Source organism: Bos taurus, chromosome 5 (assembly GCF_002263795.3).
Source record: "Bos taurus isolate L1 Dominette 01449 registration number 42190680 breed Hereford chromosome 5, ARS-UCD2.0, whole genome shotgun sequence".
In the NCBI taxonomy this organism is placed as follows: Eukaryota; Metazoa; Chordata; class Mammalia; order Artiodactyla; family Bovidae; genus Bos; species Bos taurus.
In genome coordinates this window covers 106,552,318-106,576,050 of record NC_037332.1, presented here as the reverse complement: position 1 = coordinate 106,576,050, position 23,733 = coordinate 106,552,318, and the positions used below count along the sequence as shown (strand labels likewise).

The 23,733-nt window shown below is 59.0% G+C and overlaps 1 protein-coding gene across 3 annotated transcripts in view; it reads left to right on the top strand.

Annotated features, from left to right (window-relative positions):
* TSPAN9 (tetraspanin 9) overlaps positions 1 to 22,840 on the top strand; it is a 192,656-nt gene extending 169,816 nt beyond the window's left edge. For all 3 annotated transcript variants that reach the window (XM_059887102.1, XM_010805629.4, XM_010805628.4), the window contains 6 exons: positions 14,456 to 14,647; positions 14,976 to 15,050; positions 16,848 to 16,949; positions 17,568 to 17,699; positions 18,016 to 18,099; positions 19,508 to 22,840. In XM_059887102.1, the coding sequence (XP_059743085.1) occupies positions 14,456 to 14,647; positions 14,976 to 15,050; positions 16,848 to 16,949; positions 17,568 to 17,699; positions 18,016 to 18,099; positions 19,508 to 19,579 (657 nt within the window). In that variant the 3' untranslated portion in view covers positions 19,580 to 22,840. The remainder of the gene's footprint in view (positions 1 to 14,455; positions 14,648 to 14,975; positions 15,051 to 16,847; positions 16,950 to 17,567; positions 17,700 to 18,015; positions 18,100 to 19,507) is intronic.
* Positions 22,841 to 23,733: the final 893 nt, after the last annotated feature.

Genomic DNA, 23,733 nt, shown 5'->3' with positions numbered 1-23,733 from the left:
ATGAAAGTGAAAGTCGCATCTGACTCTTTGCGACCCCATGGACAGGCCAGAATCCTGCAGGGGGTAGCCTTTCCCTTCTCCAGGGGATCTTCCCAACCCAGGGATTGAACCCAGGTCTCCCGCATTTCAGGCACATTCTTTACCAGCTGAGCCACAAGGGAAGCCCACCATGCTGGTACCATGGACCTAAAATCTTTTTTTTTTTCCCATAACTTCTACTTCCCAAGGTGCAAAACTGTGCCGAGTGGTTGGGAGCGGCCCCTCTCCCTGTTAATTTGACGGTGTCTATGTTGTGGCTGCCCTGGAGGCAGCACCCTGAAACCTCTCCACTTACAATGTTCTTCTTTCTATTTCCTCCTGACTGCCGTGTCAGCCTGTATCTCCAAAAAACACTCTTTAGAGAGCTTCGGGGAAACGTGGAGGCACAAAATGCCAGCGTCTGCATTCTGCCGGTCCTCATCCCTCTCCGTCTCCTGCTTCGTGTTTTTCTGTCGAATAAGCAAAAGCCAGAGCAAATTTATTCCTGGGGATGGGATCTCATATGAAAATGCGTGGTAATTGTTTCTTTTTGCTATTGTCAATATGTTTCTGTTCTGTTCATTGAGCTCTGCCCAGCTCCTGCCAACCCACGCGTCACATCGAGGTTATTTTTCCGTTTGCCCTTCATGAAGTGGCCTCCTTTCCCCGCCAGGTCTTGGTGTGGGGAGCACTTGTCCGTGTGTGTGGTGTGTGTGTGTGTGTGCATGCTCGTGTGCACCCTGCAGAAGAGGGGGCCCAGAGGAGAGGGGGAGAGCCATTTCAGATCTGCTTGGAGGTCGGCCTCCCCCAGCCCTGGACTTGATCAAAGAACTCACACCCCTCTGCTCCTTCCTCTTTGGGGAAGTCCCTGAACTCAGACGTGATCGATTCTGACTTTATATCCTCGTTGGGGTATAATTAGCAGTCTTGATTTCATGTCGTCATGGCCTGAAGCCCTGCCGTTCCCTCCCGCTCTGTATGTGTGTTTCAGTGGTCGGTTCCTGCCTTGGTCTCTGCCCGCCCCCTTGACCGTGGGACCCTGTCTCATCTCGGGGCACCTGTCTCCTTAACTGGGGGATTTGAGCCGTGGTGGTGGGGGGCCCAGCTCTGCTACTGTCACCTCCTACTGCCTTCCCCAAGGGAAGTGGGGTCTGACTATCAGACCAGTCGTCGGGCATCGGCCGCAGACCCTTCTCCCAGCCGCAGCGCTGACATGGCTGGTGATGCCCCAGCTCACTCTGGGGAGGCAGAGAGGTGGGCTCCCAGCTTGGGGACAAACCATTCAGCCTCAGAGACCTCACCTCCACACCCCAAAGTGGACACAGCTATTTTCCTTGCCTCTCGGCCAGGGTGGGCGGGGAGCTGAGTAGAAAACTTAGGTTCTCGGGGCTGGGGTGGGAGGTGGGGATATTGTGAGGTTCAACCTTCTGTTGGAAAGGTGGGCGCTAGGGCTCAAGGAGGGTGGGAGCTGCCTGGGGTTCTGGCTGCTGGCAGCGTGTGGCCGTGGGCTGTACCTTTCAGGGTTCACGCCCCCACCTCCCCACTCTGCCTAAAGTCTCACCTGTCTGTTAACTTGGAACATATGCGGGGCCGCACCTCCCCGCGTGTGGCGCTGGACAGACAGATGGCCCTTCTCCTGCCATATGCTCTGGCCTGTTTAAGTGTCAGAGCCGGAAGGTGCCTCTGTGCCCTCTCGCCAGGGCTAGGGAGGCGCTCCTGTTGCCGAGCTGGACACTGGGCTGGCTTTCCCCATCCCCTTGCCCCTCTGTCCCCCCGTGGCTCTGTCCACACCTGGCCCAGCTGGTGGGTCAGCTGGGTGCCAGGGACACGCACAGAGAGAGGTGAGGGCAGCAGGGCGGCCACTGGGCTGGGGCATCACCGGCCAGGTCAGCGCTGGGAGGCAGAGAAAGGTCCACGGCCGACGAGTGGTCAGATGGTCGGAGCCGCTGCAGGTGTTAGGTGGTGGTCAGGGCGGGGCTGGCTGGCCTGCGGGAGCAGGTGGGCGTGCCAGCGGGCACTAGAGGGCCCTGGGTGGGACTGAGAAGGGTGCAGAGGGGAGAGGGAAGGCTCTTGGGTGAGCGGGGTGCCATGAGCCAGGCAGGGATGTCGAAGGGACCTGAGAGTTCACGCCGAGGAGTGGGGAGGCTCTGGCCCAACACGCCTTATTTTAGAGGCAGGTCTCGGTGTCAGTGGTGGGGCGGGCACGTGTCTGATTAGATTTAGCCCGTGTCTGATGCAGCGATCCCGATCGTTATTTTGGCTCAGAGCATTGCTGGGAACCTGACTCTCTACCTGTCGCTGCTGCTTGCTCACTCGCCTGGGGGATGGAACGGACCCGAGGGAGGCCAGGGACTTCCCTAGTGAGCCTCCCATCTTGAGAACCCCCTGGGGCAGGGGCCCTTGGGATCCAAGGAGAGGAAGCGGGGAGCCCAGTCCTGCTCTGGATCCACTCAGACCCCTTCTGGGTCACAGAGCCACTTCCCGCCCGCTGCCTGTCCGCCTCAGCCCGCCCCCTCTGGCGCTGGCTTTCCGCTTATCTTAATTTATTGATGAAAACTTGTTTTACGGTCCAGAGCACAGACGGCAGCAGCTCCCTGCCAAAAGAAAGCAGGCTTGTAGAGCGGGAAAGCCAGCTGCCTCCCGGAGATGAGCGGCTGGGGACTGGGTGGGCGGCAGAGTGGGGAGGGCGCGTGTGGGCTGACGGGTGTGTGGCCTGGATGACACCCGGTGGGCACCCCTGGGGGCTGGGGGCTGAGGACCCCTGTCCACCACTGGCCCCTGGCTTACAGCTGCTGTGCCGGGTCTCAGCAGTTTGGTTGAATGAAGGCCATGGGCCATAAATACTCATAACGACCCTCGTTGATAGCTCTGTGAAGGTGCCACGCTGGGAAGTTATTTTTTTGTGAATCTCATTCAATTCCAACTGCAACTCTGTGTGGTAGGAACCGTGAATTACCCCATTTGAAAGAACAAGCCCTGCAAAGTGGTTTTCTGAGCTTCCCTGGCCTGTACCTGAGAGCACCATGAACTTGAACCGAGGCCAGAGCCGTGCCCGCCCCGACCTGGACCTCAGCCTGGTCCTGTGTTCTTCTGCACCTCATGGATGCCTTTCCGGCCGGGTCTCGCCGGTCCAGCCAGGTCTCCTGCTCCTGTGTGGCCACGGCCAGCTCTGCGCCTGGCTCAGGGGAGGTACTGGGGCCCCGCAGAGGGACCGGGCTGAAGGGTGTCGGGGCAGCGGCCAGGCCTCCCTGATGGCCCTTCCTGAAGAAAGGAAAGTCTTGTGTCCCCTTCTGGGAGTTCCTCTGAACTCAGTCTCCTGGTGGGTCAGAAGCAGTGTCCCCAGGAGCCTGTGGGCCGTGTGGGGGGTGGTGATGGGCCTTTAGGAGACGAGGCTGTGGCTCTTGCGAGCTTCAGGGGCCTCGTCCTTGATGCGGGTAGCAGCAAACCCCGGGAGACTGTGGGAAGCATGTGAAAGCCCCCTTCCCCCAGAAAACTGGGCGGGGGGAGGGGATCGGTTCCACGAGCTGCTCTGGTTGTAGCGCTAGAGGCACAGAAAGAAGGTCTGCTGAGCTCCAGGCCCGTGTATTTCATTCCCTCTTGCTTCCTCGTGCAGCGGGATAGCCAACAGTTTTCACAACTCTGGTGAAATCAGCGAAGTGGGCAGCCCTGGTTGGCATGACTTCCGCTCCCCGCCCCCCGCCCCCTGTGTACCCCTGTCCCTGTGGGGGCACCCCTAGCGATGGGTCCTCTCCTGCACCCACCCAGCCTGTGCCCAGGACGACTGTCTGCTGTTCCTGCCCCTGTGCTCCCTCCCTGGACTGTGCCTGGGCCCTCTCCTCCCCCACACTTCTCCCTGCCTCCTTGGACTCAGACTGGGCTGCAAAGTTGTTGAGAATGTTTAATAAAATGAGGATTTTTTAATCTGCTTGTTTTTTGTCTGTTTGAGGCACAGAGATTCTTTTTTTTTTTTAACTTTTATGTTGGAGTATAGCTGATTAACGATGTTGTGATATTTTCGGGTGGACAGCGAAGGGACTCAGCCATTCATGTACATGAATCCACTCTCTGCCAAACTCCCTTCCCATCCAGGCTGCCACACAGCACTGAGCAGCGTTCCCTGTGCTGTACAGTAGGTCCTCGTTGGTTATCTATTTCAAATATAGCAGTGGAGGCCCAGAGATTCATCAGTCATAGCATTTGTAGTCACTTCGAACTGGATTAAAATCCAGCTCAGACGAGATTGTAAACCCCTGATACTTGGTTTTCTCCTTTGCGAAGTGGAGGCGTGGGAAACCATAGGAACCCCCTTGTCTGGTTTTTATGGCAAGGCGGGGTTGGCACCGATCTTGGCGTGGATTCGGGTCAGTGGCTGCCAGTTTCCTCATCAGCGTCCTCAGTGTCTCTGTTGTCATCGTCACCACCATCGTGGTCGCCCTCCCTGCCCTCCCCACCTCCTCGTCTGCAGGTGGGTCCCAGGCACGCCCTATACGTTGTGGTTGGCCTTCCTCTCTTCCAGCGTGGACATGTCCAGGGAACCTTTTCTGATGCCTTTGGGACACCCTAGAACTAAGCCGTGGGGCCTGGTGGGTCAGAACGTGGTTTCCGGAGCCAGATCTCCTGCGTTGTTTCACCACCTAACCTCCCAGTGTCTTTGTCCTCCCAGGCTGTGGAACTGGAAGGACAAAAGTGACCACCCCGGTCCCTGCCATTGGGTCGGGGGGATTAAGTGAGGCGTGTGGGGCACCTGGTCAGTGTCCCTGGCAGCACAGCTTTGGGGGAGAGTGAAGTCGGGGATAGGGTGGGGCAAGGCATGGTCCTCCCTGAACCAGCTCTGTGACCTTGGGCACACTAGCCTGCCAGACCCTGGCCTGGCTGCTTTCAGCGAGTGACCTGATCGCAGTGAGCACCTTGAGGAATAGAGTGGGCCGGGGTCTCCAGTTCTACTAGGCGGACGAAGAGATCACAGAGTCGGCTCAGGGGTGGGTGAGAAGGGCTCTCAGGCTGTCATGTAACTCAGTGCAGAGACCATCACTGTCAGGGGGGCTTGAACTTAACCAGCCCATGCACCCCCCCCACAAAGCGTGTCAGAAATGCCAAGTCCTGGCGTGGGTGGACACAGCTCCCGGCTGGCAGTATAAATAATCTGGCTGCGGGCATCCCTGGAGAGAGGACCAATCGCGTTGGCCATGTCCAGGGCTTAGAGCAGACGTGGGTGTGGGTGGGCTGTCCTGGGGCCAGAGATGGACCTGGTTGTCAGTCCGATCCTTCCTGATATCTATACGTGTAATTAGAGAGTGTTATTTGCTGAACTGGAGCCAGGGAAGACCATCCTCATTACATTATTAAAGGGCCTTCATTGCATGAGATACTGAATGGAGGAGGCAGCCTTGCTGAATGAGAGGCATCCAGAAATGGATGGTACTTTCACGGTGTGGCTTTTCTTCCTCTCCAGGGGAGCGGGGGGAGCTGGGGGCAGCTTTCCTCAAACATGGAGAATGGCCCCCACCCCTCCTCATTCTGTAGGGTGAACTACAGTCTCCCAGACCGTTTGCTCTCTGCCAAAAGATACGATGTGAATTCAAGGTATCCCTGCATCTTCCAGGGAGCTTGAATAATAGCAGGGTACCTTGTATCATTTATATTCCCAGGAACACAGAGTGCACGGTGGGCATAATCCCATTCATCCTCCAGTGTCTCCGAGTGCTGGGGAGGTGTTTTTTTTCCTCCTCCCTCAGTCTTTAGTGGAGTGACATCCCAGAAAGGCCAAGCGGCCAGAAATGCTGGACCATTGCCTTCCCCCGGGGCTTCACATCCGTAGACGCGGGCCGCGGATGGTTGTACTTTCTCAGGAAGCCCGCGTGGCCCCGGCTTCAACGTATACCTTGAAAGCCACCCCTGCCTCCCGCGGCGGCCCCAGTTCCACCTTCCATTCCGTGCTTTGATGCTGTCCACGGTGCCTTTCTCCACAGATGCATCGAATAAAACAGATGCAGGAGGGAAGGAATATGCTGGTGATGAGAAATCCTCTCTCCAGACTCCTCTGACAAGTATCCCACGTCCTTGACACTCTTCTCTCCAACTTCCGGTGACCTTGGGAGCTCAGACAGTGCCTCGCTGTCTGACAGGTCCAGGCTGTCTCCCCATAGCTCCTTCCCAGGTCCAGAACTCAGGCAGCCGTGGTGCTTGGGGCGCCGCGCACACCCACCCTGCCCCAGCTCTAGGCACCCCGTGTGCACTCACACTCTCCCGACAGTGCTCCCGGGCGTGGTGGCCTGAGGCTGCGAGTTGTGTCCTGTTAGGTGCTGACAAGTCCTGGAGTTGGGGTCACCTTCCCTCCACGCCCCCAGCGGTGCGGGGGCAGCCCTCTCACTGGCTCGGGGAGCAGAAACCTCCCCCAGAGCCAGGACGGCTGCCTGTCTTCTCCCGAGCCTGCTCCCTGCCATTTCAGCCTGCTTCCTTGGCGTGTTCCGAGCAGGATGGAGAATAACTGTGAGCTCTCCCAAGGGGAGGGGGACCCCACGTCTGGGGGCTCCATCCTTGGGGAGCGGGCTTGGGAACGCTGCGTTGCAGTGCTCCCCGTGTGACCCTTCTCCCCTGCACCCATCCCACCCCACCCCACCCCTGCTGGAGTGGGAAGATCGTGTGGATCTGCCAGTCTGGTGGCCTGGGTCAGTGTGGACGCACCGGTGGATGATCACGCCCCGTTTGCAAGGCCAGTGGGGGCTTCGTGTCACCCGCTGCCCTTTGGCATCTCAAGCACACACCATTCTATGGTCCTTCTGGGCCCAATCCTCGGGCTCCATTCCCTCGGGCCCCCTTGGGGGTTCTGAGTTGGTCCCTATCTCCTTTTCCATCTCCCTACCGAGTGAGCGGGCCTGTGGTCAGTCTGAGAAGATGGAAAGATGCTGGCACCTGAGAAGTTTGATTTGGGCCCTGCTGTCAGATTTGATGAGCCCAGATGGCCTGGGAATGGGGGTGCAGGTGGAGGTGGGGGAGGGGAGCCCTGGTGCCCTTCAGGCCTTTCTCCCAAATGGAGGGACAGTTTGGAGGACCCAAGTTGTAAGGGGGCTGTGTTGGGAGAGTGCGTGGCAGACCCCCACACCTCCCGGGTTTAGTCCTTGCCTCTTGCTCCCTGGGCATCAGCTGTCCTGGGATCTGGGCCTGCTCTCAGCACCCCTACCCTGGCCTTTGAAGCCCAGAGACAGCCACAGGACTGGTCCTCACCCTGGGGTCCCACAGACGCCTTGTTGAGGTGAGCCCAATGCCCTGAGGTCAGGCCAGGAAGCCCAAACAGATGGGCAGCACTTCAGCAAAACCAGCCCCTCCTTGTCCCCGTCAGGATCAGAGGACATCAGCTGGGGGCCAGGCTGTGGTGCCTGGGCGTTTACCCACATCCGGAGCCCTCACGCCCTGGAGGGAGGAAAGGCTGTCTTCCCATCTCCCCCATCTCAGCTCTTTCATCCCCAGCATGTTTTGGGGGGCCGTGGTGGATCTTCACTGTTGCATGTGGGCTTTCTCTAGTTGTAGTGAGCAGGACTACCCTTCATCGCAGTGTGCGAGCTTCTCATTGCAGTGGCTTCTCATTGCAGAGCATGGGCTCTAGAGCTGGCTCAGAGGTCGTGGAGCACGGGCTTAGTTGCTCCATGGCATGTGGGATCTTCCCAGACCAGGGATTGAACCTGTGTCCCCTCCATTAGGAGGTGGATTCTTAACCACTGGACCACCAGGGGAGCGCCCCTGCCCCCAGCGCTTTTCAGAGCCTTACACGGCAAGAGGTATTGTAGCAGGGCTGACAGGGTGTGCCAGGGGATCGGGTTGGGGGCTCCCACATTCCCAACGTCCCTGCAAAGTTCTCTGGAGAGAAGGGGGCTCAGGAAACATTTAATTTAAGAGCTTTATTAACCTCAGAGATGCACAGCTCCCAAATACAACAACCCCAAAGTCTGGCTGCGTCTAAATGCCCCTAGAACCATCTTAGATAGAAAATAACCTCATTTTCCAATAATCAGCATGTAACTGGGTTTGAGATATGCAAATGCCTTATGTCCTGTTTATTTGGAGGAAAATTTGGCTCAGAAATATGGGTGTGATCTCCCTGTCACCTCTGCCAGCTGGTGCCACTGGGGGCTGTGAAGTTGTGAAGAAATCGGGGGCTTTGAGACAAAGTGTGGGGTCCAAAAAAGAACGGCCGAGGAATCACACTGATTGAGTCATGCACAAGCTCAGTGTGAACCACACCTGTGTCGCGGCTGCCAGCCAGGCCAGGGCCGGCACAGGCTGGATTACTAGAGGTACAGAGCTCAGAGTGCAGAAAGGGAGGGTGGGGTCTTGCTCTCTGTGCCAGCCCCTCCAGCGCTGGAACCTAACTTTCCTTAGTTGCTGGTGACTCGGAGGTGAGAGCCCTAAAGCCTCTTCATGGGCCGGGAGAAGGCTGGGAAAGGATGTTGTTAGGTATGGGACTTAGACAACTTCAAGTCCTGCTGCACTTGAGCTTGGTGGGCTTCCGGGGCAAAACTAGGACTGACACATGTTAGCCGCGGGGAAGCGGATTCCTAAGTTAATAAGCATGAATTCTTGACCAATTAGAGTTGTGCTAAAAAGAACTGAGTGTGTTATTGGCTGGTGACCCTGGGGGGGCTCAGACAGAAGCTTGACCCCTAGGGCTGGGGACAGGCATGGAGGAGCCCTCTCAGCGGAGGGGCCCATGCCATCCGTGCCCTCATCCTCTTGTCTACTGGGTGGCTTGGAGGCTTTGTCCCTTCCTTACGGAATTGGAAGCACTATCCGTTGGCCCCTCCTCCTTTTATCGCCGTGACAGTGAGTGAGCTGCAGAGCCCCCAGAGGCAAGGACGGCTGAAGCCCCAAGCAGCCCGCCTTCACAGTCCTGTTGCTGCCTCTTCTCCTTGTGGTGAAGTTCCTGGCAGTCAGCTTCTCCCAGGGCAGGGCGGGATTGTTACCAGCAGGCACATTGGCTGTGAAATTAAACTTGTTTCTGTTTGCTCTCTTATTCTCCACATCCACTAATTTATTAAATGTTGTTAAACATCCCACTGGGCCCCGGCTTGTAGAGAGCATGGGGACATGCTGAGGCTGAGGGTTTGAGGGCTTCCTTCAAAGCAAAGAGGGCGTGGGGGCCCCTGCAGAGCCACAGAGGCCACGGGGACAAAGGTAGTCAGAGGGTGTGTGGATCTCTGAGAGTCGGGCAGGAAGAGCAGGCGACTTACACAGGTGAAGGGTGGGCTTCCGGTGAGCTGGGGGCCTTGGTGTTAGATGGGGAAGCGGGTACATGGGGGGCTTCTTTTTTACGTGGGTTTGTGTGTGTCAGGCCCTGTTCCCAAGCCCTCCCAACCCTCCATCCATCCATCCACCCACCCACCCATCTGTCCATCCATCCATCCATCTATCCATCCATCCATACTTACATACACCCACACATGCATCCATTCATCCATCCATCTATTCATTCATCTATCCGTCTATCCACCCACACATGCATCCATCCATCCATCCATCTATTCGTTCATCTATCCATCTATCCACCCACACATGCATCCATTCATCCATCCATCCATCCATCTATTCATTCATCTATCCGTCTATCCACCCACACATGCATCCATTCATCCATCCATCTATACATATATACATACATACATCTATTCATACATCCATCCACCCACCCATCTACCCATCTGTGCATCTATCCATCCATCCATTTATCCATCCACACATGCATCTATTCATCCATCCATCCATCCATCTATACATACATGTATAGGTCTATTCATCCATCCATCCATCTATTCATTCATCCATCCATCCATACATACATCTATTCATCCATCCATCCACCTGTCTATCCATCCCTCCCTCCCTCCATCCATCTACCCACCCATCTATTCATTCATGGAATGTGTCTGTAGTATCCAGGCATGTTCTGGGCCTCATGATGGGAGTGAAACGGCTGAGCTGTGAGCCTGGCCTGGAGGTGCTGGTGTTTTCATGGGGGTGGGCAGCGCGTCTACACAGAGGGCTGGGCAGGGATGCTCAGCCCTGGTGCAAAAGGTCACCCCAGGGAAGGCTGTCCCGCATGCGGGGGAAATGGTGGCCACGGTGGGGGACACGGGCAGTGGCTGTCCCTGGGCTCTAAGCAAGTTGGGGGCATGGAGCTCAAGAGGGAGGTTGGTTCAGGGGAGGTTATGGCTTCACCTCCAGAGAACTGGGATGCTACGTGAAAAATACATTAGGACATGAGGCGGAAACATATATTAAAACTACAAATCAACGTGGTTTCAACTGAAGACGGGAAAATGCCATGGGGGTATTGGCTAATTACAGTAGACTTGATCAATGAGGCCATAGCCTGCTGGTCTCAGTCTGCCTGTTACACATCTGTTGGATGGGCCCAGGGTGGTGAGGAAGATGCTGGCTCTGAAGGGTCTCTCTGAAGGGTGAGCCTGGAGGAGGGAGATCCGTGGGCCCTGCTAAGGGGAGGCACTGCTCTACGCTGAAGTCACCAGCAAATGCAAGGGTTTGCCCACAGCTGGAAGTGGGTTCATTTGGAGCTCAAGTGGAAAATACCTGGAAGTGCCCTTGGTTGGGGGTGGGGCAGGAGGCAGGGAGGCTCAGTGGTCAGGGTGGCCCCTGGATGCCTGCCAGGCTTGGCTGGTATAGTGAGGTGCCTGGTGTCTTTGGGTTGGGAGTTTGGCTGGATCCTGGTTTCCGAGTCACCCTGCCTTCTCCTGGAGGTTCTTCTAGCTGTGGACTTGCCTCTAGCTGGTGGGGGTCTGAGACAACACGTTGCTTTGGGGAGGAAATGTCCCCAAATGCCGTCAGCAGTGGCCTTTGGGGGGCAGGGATGGGGGTGTGGGTTTGAGGGGAAGATGCAGGGCTTGGGTCCCAGCTACTGGCAGCTTGGGGTCAGGGCTGCCCTGCTGTTGGCTGCAGGCCCTACCCGCGTCTTCCCTGGGGCAAGGTGATCTAGGGCGGGAAGTGAAAGGGAAGCGGGGGTGGGAGTCGGGGAGCAGCTCCCCCTCCCAGGCAGGCTCTGGGGAGCTGGCACGGCACGTCAGAGACTGGACGCCTGAAGCCAGAGATGATGACCAGCGCCTAGAGGTTTTGAGCTTCTGAGGTTTCTTTCCCACATGGGGACCCTTCCCCCAGGAGGGGCATGAGGATGCCCCGGGGCCCACTCTCAGCGTCAGTGGGGTGGGGGGAGCTGCAGTGTCATCCCTTGCTACCTCGGATGCTGGCGTTTCTTGCATCAAGTGCACGGCCTAGTACCCTGAGGACCTTCCCAGGCCTGAGGCTGGTGGGGGGGGGGGCGTCTCCAGCACAGAGTGTCTGGTGGCTCTGGGGGTCCCAATGCCTACCTCCTTACCAGTAGTGAGCTGGCAGCTGCGAGGTCTCCTGTTATTCATTCCAGGGTCTGGCTTGTAGGTCCTTAAATCTTGAGCGTGGAGAGCATGAATTTCCATGGGGTGATTAATGAAAGAAAAATTGAGCCGGCAGCACAGAAAGTGACCGGGTTGAAGAGAGTCAGTGACAAGTTGGATGGTCTCCCTGCCTCCCTGCCAATCCAGAGCTCTGACCCGGCTGGGGGCGCCACCTGGTGGTTGCGAGGATGGTAGCACCCAGTCCCTGGCTGAGCCGAGTGGACGCACCCCGTTAAAGGTGGGGGCTCTGGGCCTGGTGTGCCCACCCCTCAGAGCCTTGGCCCTGTCCATCTGGGGCTGCTGCGGGACATGGGGCCAGGGTGGCTCTCCATGGCGCGGGGACCCAGCAGCCGCTCTGGTCACCCGACTCCATCGCTGCAGCTCTGGGTGGGGCATCTGGTTTAGGGGCGCTTCCCAAGTGACTCAGTAGGTAAAGAATCCATCTGCAGTGCAGGAGACACAGGAAAAGCAGGTTCAATCCCTGGGTAGGGAAAATCCCCTGGGGGAGGGCAGGGCAACCCACTCCAGTATTCTTGCCTGGAGAATCCTATGGGCAGAGGAGCCTGGCGGGATGCAGTCCATGGGGTCTCAATGAGTTGGACACGACTGAGCAGAAGCACACTGGTTTAGTGATGGTGGGAAAAGCCCAACTTCCTTTGTCATGCCCCGTCTGGACCACCTTCCTGTCTCTCCATTTATCAAAATCCTGCTCATTCGTCAAAGCCCAGCAAGCCCTTCCAGCTGCATCTTGAGTGGGAGCATCTCTCCACACTCCTGCACAGCACCCTGCCCTGTCACCTGGTCACTGCGGTGGCCTGACGGCTCGCCTGCCCCCTTTGCCCTCCGATGGCCTGCGGTCCGCACAACAGCCAGAGTGACCTACTGAAATCCCAGATCACATCCCTGACCTGCTCCCGGCTCGCCATCTCACCGAGAACAGGTGCTGTGAGGGCCCGCCCATTGGTCCCCACCACTGTCACCTCGCTCCCCCCTCCCCTGCCCCCCAGCTGGCCAGGCTCACCCCCAGTCAGGGCTTTTCACCTGCTGTCTCCTCTGGAACTTCCTTCCCCATTATTCATGTGGTTGACTGCTCCTCTTCTGGTGCCTAGTTGCTCAGTCGTGTCCAACTCCTTTGCGACCCCGTGGACTGCAGCCCGCCAGGCTCTTCTGTCCATGGGATTCTCCAGGCAAGAATACTGGAATGGGTTGCCATGCCCTCCTCCAGGGGATCTTCCCAACCCAGGGATCGGACTCCCATCTCCTGCATCTCCTACACTGGCAGATGAGTTCTTTATCACTGGAAAGTCCCTCCTTTCGTGGGTCCCTCCTCAAATGACACTTTTCGAGAGGCCTCCCTGACCGCCCCCCACCCCGCCCCGACCCCCGTTACTTTCTGACTCTTTCTCATCCTGACTTCTTTTTCTTCACGGCACCTGGACTTTTGTCTTCTGTCCTCCCTTCCCCAGGGTGTCTCCCTGAGCTCAGGGCAGGGCCTGGCTTTCCTGAGCGGCGACGCCATTCCGGTTTGTGGAACAGATTAGAGAGGAAGTGTGTCTCCTCCAGGAGCCTCTGGCCCTGCCTGGCTTCCTGCTCTCCGCCTGCACGTGGCTGCCCGGCCTTCACGGCCACGTGTTTGCTCCCTGGAGGCTTCTTCTGAGCGTCGCAGCCTGGTACCTGGCTCATGAAATGTCACCCAGAGGCCAGCACCTGGCCCTGTCATCCTCTCCACAGGGCTTCTTTCTTTTAAATTCTCACAGTGGTCCCGAAGAGGCGGGCAGCGTCGCATTCTCCACCTGCCCGGTCCACATGTCTGCGGGGCTGCCCCTCCACCTGGCACCTGGGCTCTGAGCCCTTCACCTGTTCCCCGAGCATACAGTCTGGGAAGCTGTGCTTCCCTGGCTCCCATCTGGCCCCAGTAGAGGCCCCGGGAAGACAGTTCCCTAACACCAGCACCACTGTGCTAACAACTGTGTTCTGTTGTTTAATTGCTCAGTCGTATCCAACTCTGCAGCCTCTGTAGGAGCCTCCGTAGCTCACCAGGCTCCTCTGTCCATGGGTTTCTTCAGCCAAGAATACTGGAGTGGGTTGCCATGCCCTCCTGCAGGGGATCTTTCCAACCCAGGGACAGAACCCGCATCTCCTATGTCTCCTGCTTTGGCAGGTGGATTCTTTACGCCAGAGCCACCAGGGAAGCCTGTGGCTATAGGTCCTCAGTAAATACCTGGTGATTGCTGGACTCAGGCTCCGCGGGGGTGGAGGAGGGAGTGTCAGTTTATGGAGCAGAAGACAGGCCGCTGTGGAGACTGCATCTTTGCAGGCATCGCAGCCCCAGGGGAGCCGTGCAGCAGAGCTGGGTGCAGCTGCCAGCTTCCTGAGGGTGTGTGGGGAGTGGTGGGCTCCTGCACAGCGGTACCCGCCAGCCCCTTAGCCAGGCCAGGGAGCACCTTCCTATTTCCAGCTCTGTGGAATTTTTCTTCCCACTCCTGAGGACTGTGGGCAAGTGCCCCTTCCCATCAGGGCAGCAGGACACAGTCGCCGCAGAGTCTGGCTCTGAGGAATGGGGTTCTGAGGTTCTCTCCCAAAGCCCTCACTTGCTTCCATGGCCACCGTGGCCCCACCCCAGCCTGTCTCCTTCCTGAGCTCCAGGCCCTCCTCCGCCCAGTGGGACGCCGGCAGCCCTGCCTGTGCAGCGGGGACCTTCCGCGTTTGTCACGTGCTTTCCCTGTGCCCTGTTTAATCTGTTTTCATTGAAGTGACCTACAGGGGTCATGAGGCTGGTGTCATCCCGTTTGCCAGATGAGGAGACTGAGACACGGAGAGGCTGGGGGCTTTGTGCAGGTCACACCCCCAGTGTAGTTCGGGCCATGTGGTACCCGCTCCGTGTCTCACGGTTGGGGCCGGGGATGGGGTGGGGTGGGGGTGGGGATGGTGGGGGCGGGACCGGCAGTCTTCTGAGTCCCATGGAGATGGATTTGGGCTAACGGGCTTTCCTTTCTCTCCAGCTCTGTGGCTGTGGGCTGCTTGGAGTGGGCATTTGGCTGTCCGTGTCGCAAGGCAACTTTGCCACCTTCTCCCCCAGCTTCCCCTCGCTGTCAGCAGCCAACCTGGTCATCGCCATAGGCACCATCGTCATGGTGACGGGCTTCCTTGGCTGCCTGGGGGCCATCAAGGAGAACAGGTGCCTCCTCCTTAGTGTAAGTTGGACCCCCAGCCCCCTAGGCCCCAAGTCCCCCAGCTCCCCAGCACCCCAGCCCTCTGAACACTGGGGCCGCTGAGCCCACTGGGTGTATAGCCTGAGCTTCTAGAATGACCACGCCCCTCTTCCTCATGATTGGCTACCCCTGGCCTAGGTGCCCCTCCCACTCCTTGATTGACTGTCAGGCTTTATCTCCCTCCCCTGCCCACATGGGATCCTCAAGAGTGGTGGCCCCTCCCTACCTGGGAAGCCTGCCCCCTGCCATCGTGTTTGCACCCCGTCCCAGTCCATGACCACTTGCCCATGCCTGAACCTTCTCATTCCAGTTCTTCATCGTCCTGTTGATCATCCTCCTGGCGGAGCTGATCTTAATTATCCTCTTCTTTGTCTACATGGACAAGGTAAGTCTTCCAGGAGGGGAGGGGGTGTATGGAGTATCATTGCCCTTGGAGTTGGGTCAGGGAATCTGGAGGAAAAGCACCGACAAGTTGTATCTCTGAGGAGAGGAGAGCTTTTGGTGGGGGCAGCAGGGGGCTCATCTGCTTGTGTTGTCTTAGGAAGTGTGTGTGTGTGTGTGTGTTGCTCACTCGTGTCTGACACTTTGCGACCCCATGGACTGTAACGTGCCAGGCTCCTCTGTCCATAGGATTTCCCAGGCAAGATGACTGGAGTGGGTTGCCATTTGCTACTCCAGGGGATCTTCCTGACTCAGGGATTAACTTGCATGTCTTAGGATGTAGACCCTCTAGTTACCCAGGGATGCCCTAACCCTAGCCCTGACTGGGGAGTGCCACTGAGCTCCCCATCACTGGGAGCATTCAAGCATGGCTGTGCTGACCACTTGGAGAAGGGTCAAGTTCTCCAAGAACTTGAGAAGCTCCAAATTCTTGAAGTTGTCCAACTTATTGAAGTTCTTCTCCAAGAAGAACTTCTCCACGAACTTGAAGTTATTCTCCAAGAACTTGAAAAGTTCACATTTTAGGCCAGAAACCCTGTGCCCCAAGTTCCCAGGCTGAAATATGGAAAAGTTCATATTTCAGGCCAGAAACCCTGCACAGAACTCACTGGGTGGCTGGGCTGGGCGCTAGGGAGGGTAACCCAGAGGTAACATGGTGAAATTTTCCAGGGGATACTGCATAGGGCTCAGCATCAAGGGAGCTGTGCTTCCTTTTCCAGAGGCCTTTGGGGATAGGCAGGTGATCTCATGGATTTCCCTTGTGGCTCAGCTGGTAAAGAGTCGGCCTGCAGAGTGGGAGACTTGAGTTCAATCCCTGGGTTAGGAAGATCCCCTGGAGAAGAAAAGGGTACCCACTCCAGTATTCTGGCCTAGAGAACTCTATGGACTGTATAGTCCATGGGGGTCACAAAGAGTTGTACATGACTGAGCAAAAATGACTTTCACTCACTCACTTCAGCTGATCTCAGGCTGCACTGGGGGTTCAGGAGGTTAAGAAGGACTAACCCCTCACCAGGCTGGACAGTTCTCCACCCAGTTGGGGAACTTCCTCTGGGACCACCAAGAATGACTGGCCAAGCGTGCAGACTTAGGGCTCAGGGGCTCTTCTTGTTCATGGTAACCAGAACCATGTAACCATCTGCCCCTTGGGTCCTGAAGGAGTCTCCCAGGCCACACCAAGAGGGAGAGTCACTATGAGGGTTAGAAGCAGTGATTCCTTTGCATCTGTATAAAGGAGGCACTAATAATACTGAGAGATGCCTGCGGGCCAGCCCTGTTCTTGGTCTTCATGGCAATCATTCCTTTAATTCTCACAACTGTCTCCGAGGTGGATGTTATGTGCCAGTGTTACAGACAAGGCAGAGGTGGGAGAGGGTAAGCAACTTGCTGGCAAGGGGTGGCCCCACACTCTGGACGGCGGCTCTGCGCCCTGCAGTTCCCAGGGTGTGTTCCCACAGGGCCAGCATGTAGGGTGGGATGTCATGGGCCAGGGAGCAACATGTCCTGTGGGGGGCATGTCCTGGGAACAGGGGAGTTGTGGGGGGGCCTTGTGCTGTCTCCACCTCTGAGGGTCCCTGCTCCCTCCTGAAATGCTCGGCTCTCACGGGGGTCACCTCCGGCCCCCAGCAGGCCTCCCCCATGAGTCTGTGGGGCCGGCACTCGCAGCTGACCTGGGCGACCTGGGGAGAGGGGCAGCCTCCTGGTCCCCCCCCACCAACCTGAGTCTGCCCTCGCCCGACAGGTGAATGAGAATGCCAAGAAGGACTTGAAGGAGGGCCTGCTGCTGTACAACTCAGAGAACAACGTGGGGCTGAAGAACGCCTGGAACATCATCCAGGCAGAGGTGAGGGCTGGGGGCAGGGACAGGTGTGGGTGGAAGGCGGGGCCTGGGCCTCAGACTCCACGTCCCAGCCTGGGCTGGGCCACCAGCTTTCTGGGTCAGACATGGTGCTCTGGGCGGCAGCTGCAGTGGGGTGGCGGGGTGGGTGGTGGGCTGCGCAGGGGCCTGGATGTGGCTAGCAGCCATCCGAGGGGCTGGGAGCTGGGAATCAAGATGGGCAATCAGGAGGCACCTCCTCCGTCCCATCCTTTCTGAAGCTTCGGCACGAATGACAGTGTTTTAGCAACAGGTCTGCCTCCCTGGTTGTGACTCAGGAAACCCTGTTCTAAGAGGAAACATGTCCGTGTAGCCTGGGGAGGGGCTGCCATCACGAAGCCAAGAGCTGGGGGCAGACCAGCAGAGGGCTGAGTGCTCTGCCCAGTGCCCAGTGCCCAGCGTCCCGCTCAGAGAGCAGGCAGCCGGCCTCCAGGAGGGAGATATCATTCCGTCCCCTGGGCCTAGCTGGGGCCCAGAGAAGGGACAAGCAAGCTGGACTCTGGGTGCCCGCTCCCGTGGGGCTGGGCGGCAGGGAAAGGCCCGAGCTGGACCCGTCAGACGGCCCCCCGCCGCCCCTCCCCGCAGATGCACTGCTGCGGCGTCACCGACTACAAAGACTGGTTCTCGGTGCTGGGGGAGAACACGGTTCCCGACCGCTGCTGCATGGAGAACTCCCAGGGCTGCGGACAAAACAACACCACCCTCGTGTGGAAAACGGTGAGGCTGGGCACCCCGGGGGCCCCTGGGTGGACAGTCTGGGCGGGGGCGGGGGTGGCCCAGGACACCAAGGAGGTGGCTTAATGTGGGGTGGGGGACAGCACACAGGCCTGAAGCCAAAAGGCAGTGGCGAGTGAGCGTCTGGGCCCACGTCTCAGGGAGTCAGAGTCGGGTAGGAATGGCTCTGGGGCTGTGCAGTGGGGCCTTGTGGACAGAACCGGGGTGGGGGCGGGGTCCAAAGGGAAGTGAGCTGGGGGCTGGGCAGGAGCGTCTTCGGTTCACCCCAGCACCTGAAGCTGTGGTCCTCACTCCCCAGGGCTGCTACGAGAAGGTCACACAGTGGTTTGCTGACAATAAGCACGTGCTCGGCACGGTGGGGATGTGCCTTCTAATCACGCAGGTAAGGGGGGTCGTCCTGCCAGCGGGGTGGAGGGGATAGCCTGAGGGAGACCCCTGCCTGCAGGGCCTGCGCGCCCCGCCCCCCCTACCCCGCCAGGGCCTGCCCAAGCCTCCTCTCATCCCCCTGAGCCCTGGGCCTGTGCTGGCCTTTCAGGAACGGCCGGCTGGGACAGGCCTGTCCCCCCCAGGCACAGGGACCTTTTTTACTTTGTGAACCAACCGTGTGGCATCAGTGTGAGCAAGGCCCAGGGGCAGCCTCCTCGGGGTCCGTCCCGCCCCAGCGCCTGTGAGAGTGTCTCGTCGCCGGGCGTGCGGCTTGGTTTCTGTGCCTTTGTTTCCACGTCTGTGTAGTGGGCTTGATCATGGGTCACTTCTTAGCACTAGGTGAGTCTGATACCCGCAACATCAGGCCGGGAGGGCGCTCAGGAAGGGCTGGCTGCCCTCCTTGGTCTGCGTTTTGTGGGTGGCTGTGCTGCACGGCCCAGCGTGGGTGATGGAGAAGAATGCCAAGGAGACCCTCAGCCCCCTCCTGGATGAGGAGGCTGACGTGGTGGGAACAGGAGACCCCCCCCATCTTTCTGGGGATTGGGGGCTCCCTCCTCGCCCAGTTGTGTGTAACTGCTACCCCTGATGAGCCCCGACCCCTGACCAGTGGGTCCACAGAGAGACAGACGTCCTGCTCGAAGTGCCTTTTCTTCCCTAAACCCTGGGGCCTGTGGTTTAGACTGAGTCTGCTCGTCGAAGAGACTTCGAGCTTGGTGGATGAACCACTGTGCCCACTCAGGACTCTGACGGGAGGCAGGCCTGTGGGAGAAGGCTGTGTGGTTCCGAGTGGGGCTCAGGTCAGGGTGGCCCGTGGCAAGGCCTGGAGCAGGGCGCTGGGGCTGGGCTGGGTCCAGCCCCCAGCCTCCAGGGCCACCGCAGACCTTGAGTGTGAGAGCCATGGAGGCAGTGAGTGTCCCCAGCCAGCGGGTCCGTGCTGTGTGCTGCTGCCTGAAGGGTAGGCAGGCTGCCCCCCTGCTCCTCCAGTGCATCAGGACCCAGGGGGTACAGGGACACAGATGGCCATCAACATCCTCCCGAGGCAGCAGCTGTGAGTCGCCGTGCTGTGGGCCCTGGGACTCTGCTCAGTGTTCCTGCCGCCTCCCCACCGACTCCCCAGCTCCTCGGCCCCCTGCCATTTAGGGCCAGGCCCCCGTCCCCGTGCTCTGAAACAGCAGGTTTCTGGGCCTCGCAGCTGGGTGACATCCAGCCTGGACAGTCCGAGGGGCCAAGCTCCCCACGTGCAGCCCGCCTTAGCTCTGTTTTGCCCTCGCGCCCCCCTGTCTGCATGATGGGAGGGGCTCCCCCCCGGGTGCTGGGTGCCCCCTGGGCCCCCGTCTCAGGCCCCTGGGCCCCATGTCTTTCAGATTCTGGGCATGGCCTTCTCCATGACCCTCTTCCAGCACATCCACCGGACTGGGAAGAAGTACGACGCCTGAGCGGCTGGCCGAGTGCCCCGGCCCCCGCAGACACTGTGCGAGGCAAGAGGCCTTCAGCTCTGTGTCGCCTGCACCTCCAGACTGCTGACCCCTGCATCCCCGCCCTGGCCTGCCTTCCCGGCCACCTGCCAAAGCCTTGTCGGTGGGCAGAGGCCGGGGGCGGGGGAGGAAATGCAGAGACCTTGGGGGTGCTGGGGCGCCCAGATTCCTGTGTATTTGCCAAAGAAGACAGGGTGGGTGGGTGGGGGGCGTGCTCCAGGAGCCCCCAGCACTGATGCGTTCCTGCCCTGTCTTTTTTCCTCAGCTGACACTTTGTCCCCCGCATGGCATGGGGTGGGGGTGGGGGCGCTCAGGGCTGCCTTCTGGTGGAGAGACTGCCCAGTAGCGGCCCCGGTGCCCCCCAGCCACCCAGAAGGTGGGGCGCACTGGCAGGGGGCCAGCTGACCGTCTCCAGGCCGGGCTGGGCTGTGAGAGCGTCTCACCCAGGCATTTTATACCTTACAGTGTAACTTTTTTTTATTTTATTTTACTCTGATTATGATTATTCAGGAATACTATCTCTCAGATAAGTTTAGGGTTAGCTTTCTGATTTATAACTTTGTACTGCGTTGATTTCTGTAACGGTTTGGTTTTCTTTCTGCTGGTGGGGGACGGGAAGGGACAGGGCACGTCCGTTCGTCTGGTTTCTATCAGGACAGACCGCTGGGCACACTCAGGAGGCTGCGGCCAGGATGCACTGAGGGAGGGGGGAGCCTGGGGGAAGGCGGCAGGGGAGACGGCGGGGGGGTGGGAGGCACGGGATGGAAGCAAGACGCAGGGCAAGGGGGTCTTCTGGGAGCTAGGGGTGCTTTGCCAGGAACGAGGCGGAGCAGGCGTGGGTCCTTACACGTCTCCGATGAGCAGTTCTTTTTCCTTCTTCCTCCTGCCTGCCCTTTGTGGGCTGGGAGGCTCCCCTTCCACCCCTTGCGGGGGATTCCCGCGACAGGTTCTGCAAACCCGTTATTTCACAGACATTCCTGCTAGAAACTCTCAGACAAATACCTCTCTAGTTCAGATGCTGCTCACTCTCTCACATTGCTTCTGGAAGGGGAAGCAGTCCTTCCGTGGAGCTGCTCAGACGTGACAGAGGACCCGCGACCTCCAGAGGGGAGGGAGTGGGGAGCCATGATGGTCCAGCCGGAGTCACTGCCGGGAGGGAGGGAGGTGGGGGGGGGATGTCCACCTGGCTGCCAGGACCCTCAGCTCCTTGCTCGGGGTTCACTGATGCTGTGGTGGCTGGCAATCTTGTCCTCTGTGACCCCAAGGGAAAGCAGAGAAAACTTGAGGAAACCCAGAGGGATCCTATTACGGTGGCCCCAGGACAAAGCAACCTGAGTCAGGGACTGGAGGTGGACAGCTGAGGGGCATCTGGCCGCAGCCAGGTGCCCCCACCAGGGCTCACGCTGGTCTAAGCAATTTGTGCAGTTGAAATATAAGTTAAGAATCCGTAGGGCTGAGCTTGGAAAGGTTCCTCACCAGCTAGCACTTCCCCAGACAGGCCTCACCTGGGCGCTGCCTTTGTCCTGCGCCATTTGGCTGGGCGCCCCAATCTGCCAAGGGGCGCCCCCCGCTTTGTCTCCTCCCCAGCCTGTGTATCCAAGAGCTGACACCCAGCCAGCACCCCCTTCTCCCCTTAAGCATAAGATGGTTGGGACCAGCAGTGCAGAACTTTGTGTGTTTAAGGGTCGTGCTTCTGGGTGGTGGGGAGCGGAGAAAAGGGTGGTCTCGGTGAGCTGGGTGGAGCAGAGACCGCCTCCTGGGACAGGAGTGGGGGTGCCTGTGGGCAAGCTTGTGGGCGGGATTTGGGTGGAGGATAGGCCGGTGCACACATGACTGGCCCTCCCCACCCTCTGGGCCTGACTTCTTGGAAAGGAGCTTCAGTGGCTCCCCTGGGAACCCAGGTCTGTGGAGCCCAGAATAGATGTACACCCTGCCCCCTCGCGGCACTCTCAGCAAACGAGCATTTGAGTGGCACATTGGGACTGCTGCATAATGAGTTTGTTTTGGGGGGGGTTGTTTATGCCTATCAATGCAATTTTAAAGTTGTGTTAAAATCAACAGCAAAAGCCTAGCACCTTGGGGGTGATTGGGTCTCCCTGGAATCTCATGTTTCTGGAGCTTCGGGGGTGCCCTCCGGCCCTGGGGCCCTTGCCTCAGTCTCCCTTCTCCTGCCAGCCACCCCGCCTCGTCCATCTGTCTGCAGAGCCTTATCCACAGTTCCCCAAACTGCCTTCTTGCCTGGCCCTGTGCTTGGCTGATCGGTCACTTGGCCACGTCCGCTCGGGGCGGCAGGCTCTTGTGAACTGGGGGAGAGCCCTTCTGTGACCCTTTTTCCGTCGTGCAGAGCAGTTCCCCTGCTGCACAGAAGGCATGCTGCATGCTGTCAGTGATGGGGCTCGGCATCTTCTTGGTGTCTTCCGACTCTGGGCTCACGCCAGAGCTACCTGAGTGAGTGAGTCCCCTCCCTGGCAGCTCCCTGCCCAGGTCAGAGTCAGTTCCAGGGGGTCTGATGCAGGCAGGTTAGAGTGGACTCCGAAGGCCAAGGTTCTGCAGCCTTTAGGGGCATGCCTGCCTCCACCCAGCCTTTCTCTGCAGCCAGGTGGGTGCAGGGCAGGTGGGCGAGCAGGGCTGAGCACCGCCCCAAGGGGCAGCAGCTGGTGCGACCCCCCACCCCCAGCTCCCCGCCTGCCACCAGTGTGAGCCTCTCACTCTGGCAAGGCTGCTGACCACCCCCACCCCCACCCCTCTGAGACCCTCAAACAGGTGTTCTGGTTTGACTCGCACCCGTTGGCTGTCCCTCCTTGCTCTGGTGGCCAAAGCATGGTCCAGGTGGATGGAAAGGAGGTCCCCGCCTCTCCGGCCCCTGCCCACCACTGGTGGAGGTGCTAACAGCAGGGACCCGGCCAGACAGAGCAGGGAGGCACCCTGCAGGGCCGGCCTCTGGTGTGCCCGTCCTCCCATCCTCCCCTCCACCGCCGTGTGGCGGGGTCCAGGATACGTCCCCGCCTCCCTCCTGACCGGGCCCCCCATTGAGGGCGAGGCCGGGGCTCCTGCCTACACCCCGTCCACCGAGGCGACATGGCCAAGCGGGTCCTGCGGGCTGGTTTCAGCGCACTTTCCTGCTTGCGATGCCGCATCTGTATGCTTCCTTCATCCTGGTCCTGGCTGTGGAACGCCATGTTTTTAGCATGTTTTTAAATAAAAGCTGGTAACATGTCAAAAGCACACTCAAGCTGTCTCTTTGTGGCGTTCCCGAGCCCCCTGAGCTGTGACTGTGGCCTCTCGCCTGAGGCAGTTGGTGTGAGGGACCAGCCTGCCTTGTCCACGCTGAGCCCAGGGCAGGGGGCTCTCCTCCCCTCCTCGGGCCCTGGCTACAGATCTGTAGGTGGTGGCCTGCCTCTCTGGGGACTGAACAGTCCTCACGCCAGCCTCGCCTGGTCAGTGGATGCAGGCTCCATCAGGGGCCAGCTTGAGTGGTCTGAGCAGCCGCATGAGAGACCAGCTCCCAGCTCAGTGTCTGTCACCCACCACTGATGGCCCGTCCTGTGGGCTGGGTTCATACCTGTGTGTGGGAGCAGTCCTGGAGCAAGTCATCCATGGCCCTATGGGGCAGGGCTGTCAGGGTTAAGCACCTACGATGTTCCTGGGGTTCTTGTGGGCCTGATGTCTCGCCCGGAACTGAGGGGACCTCACACTGTGACCTGGCCCTGGGACATACCCATCAGCGTGAGATGCTCATCAGTGGTGGGGAGAGGGGGACCCTGGAACCTCGAGAGCCCTGATCTGCTGGCTGCAGTGGGATGCTCGCCGGCTCCCCGGCTGGGGCTCTGGTTTGTGGTTTTCCTCTGCCGTCACTGTCACGGTGACAAGGCACAGAAGAGAGGCGGGTTGATGGGCTGGGAGGGAAGGAAGGGAGGGTGCAGCTCGGGGTCTCCTCGAATCCCTCCTCGGGGGAAGGCCAGGCTGGCACGACTTGTCCTGAGCACCCACCTTGGGGACCCTTCCTGTGGCTGCTGTGTTCCGAAGCTCCTGAGGCTTTGCTGAGGATTGGGGGGTCTGAGGTGACCCCCTCAAAGGTCCAGCCAGAGTGGGAGCCCCTGAAAGCCTACCCAGGG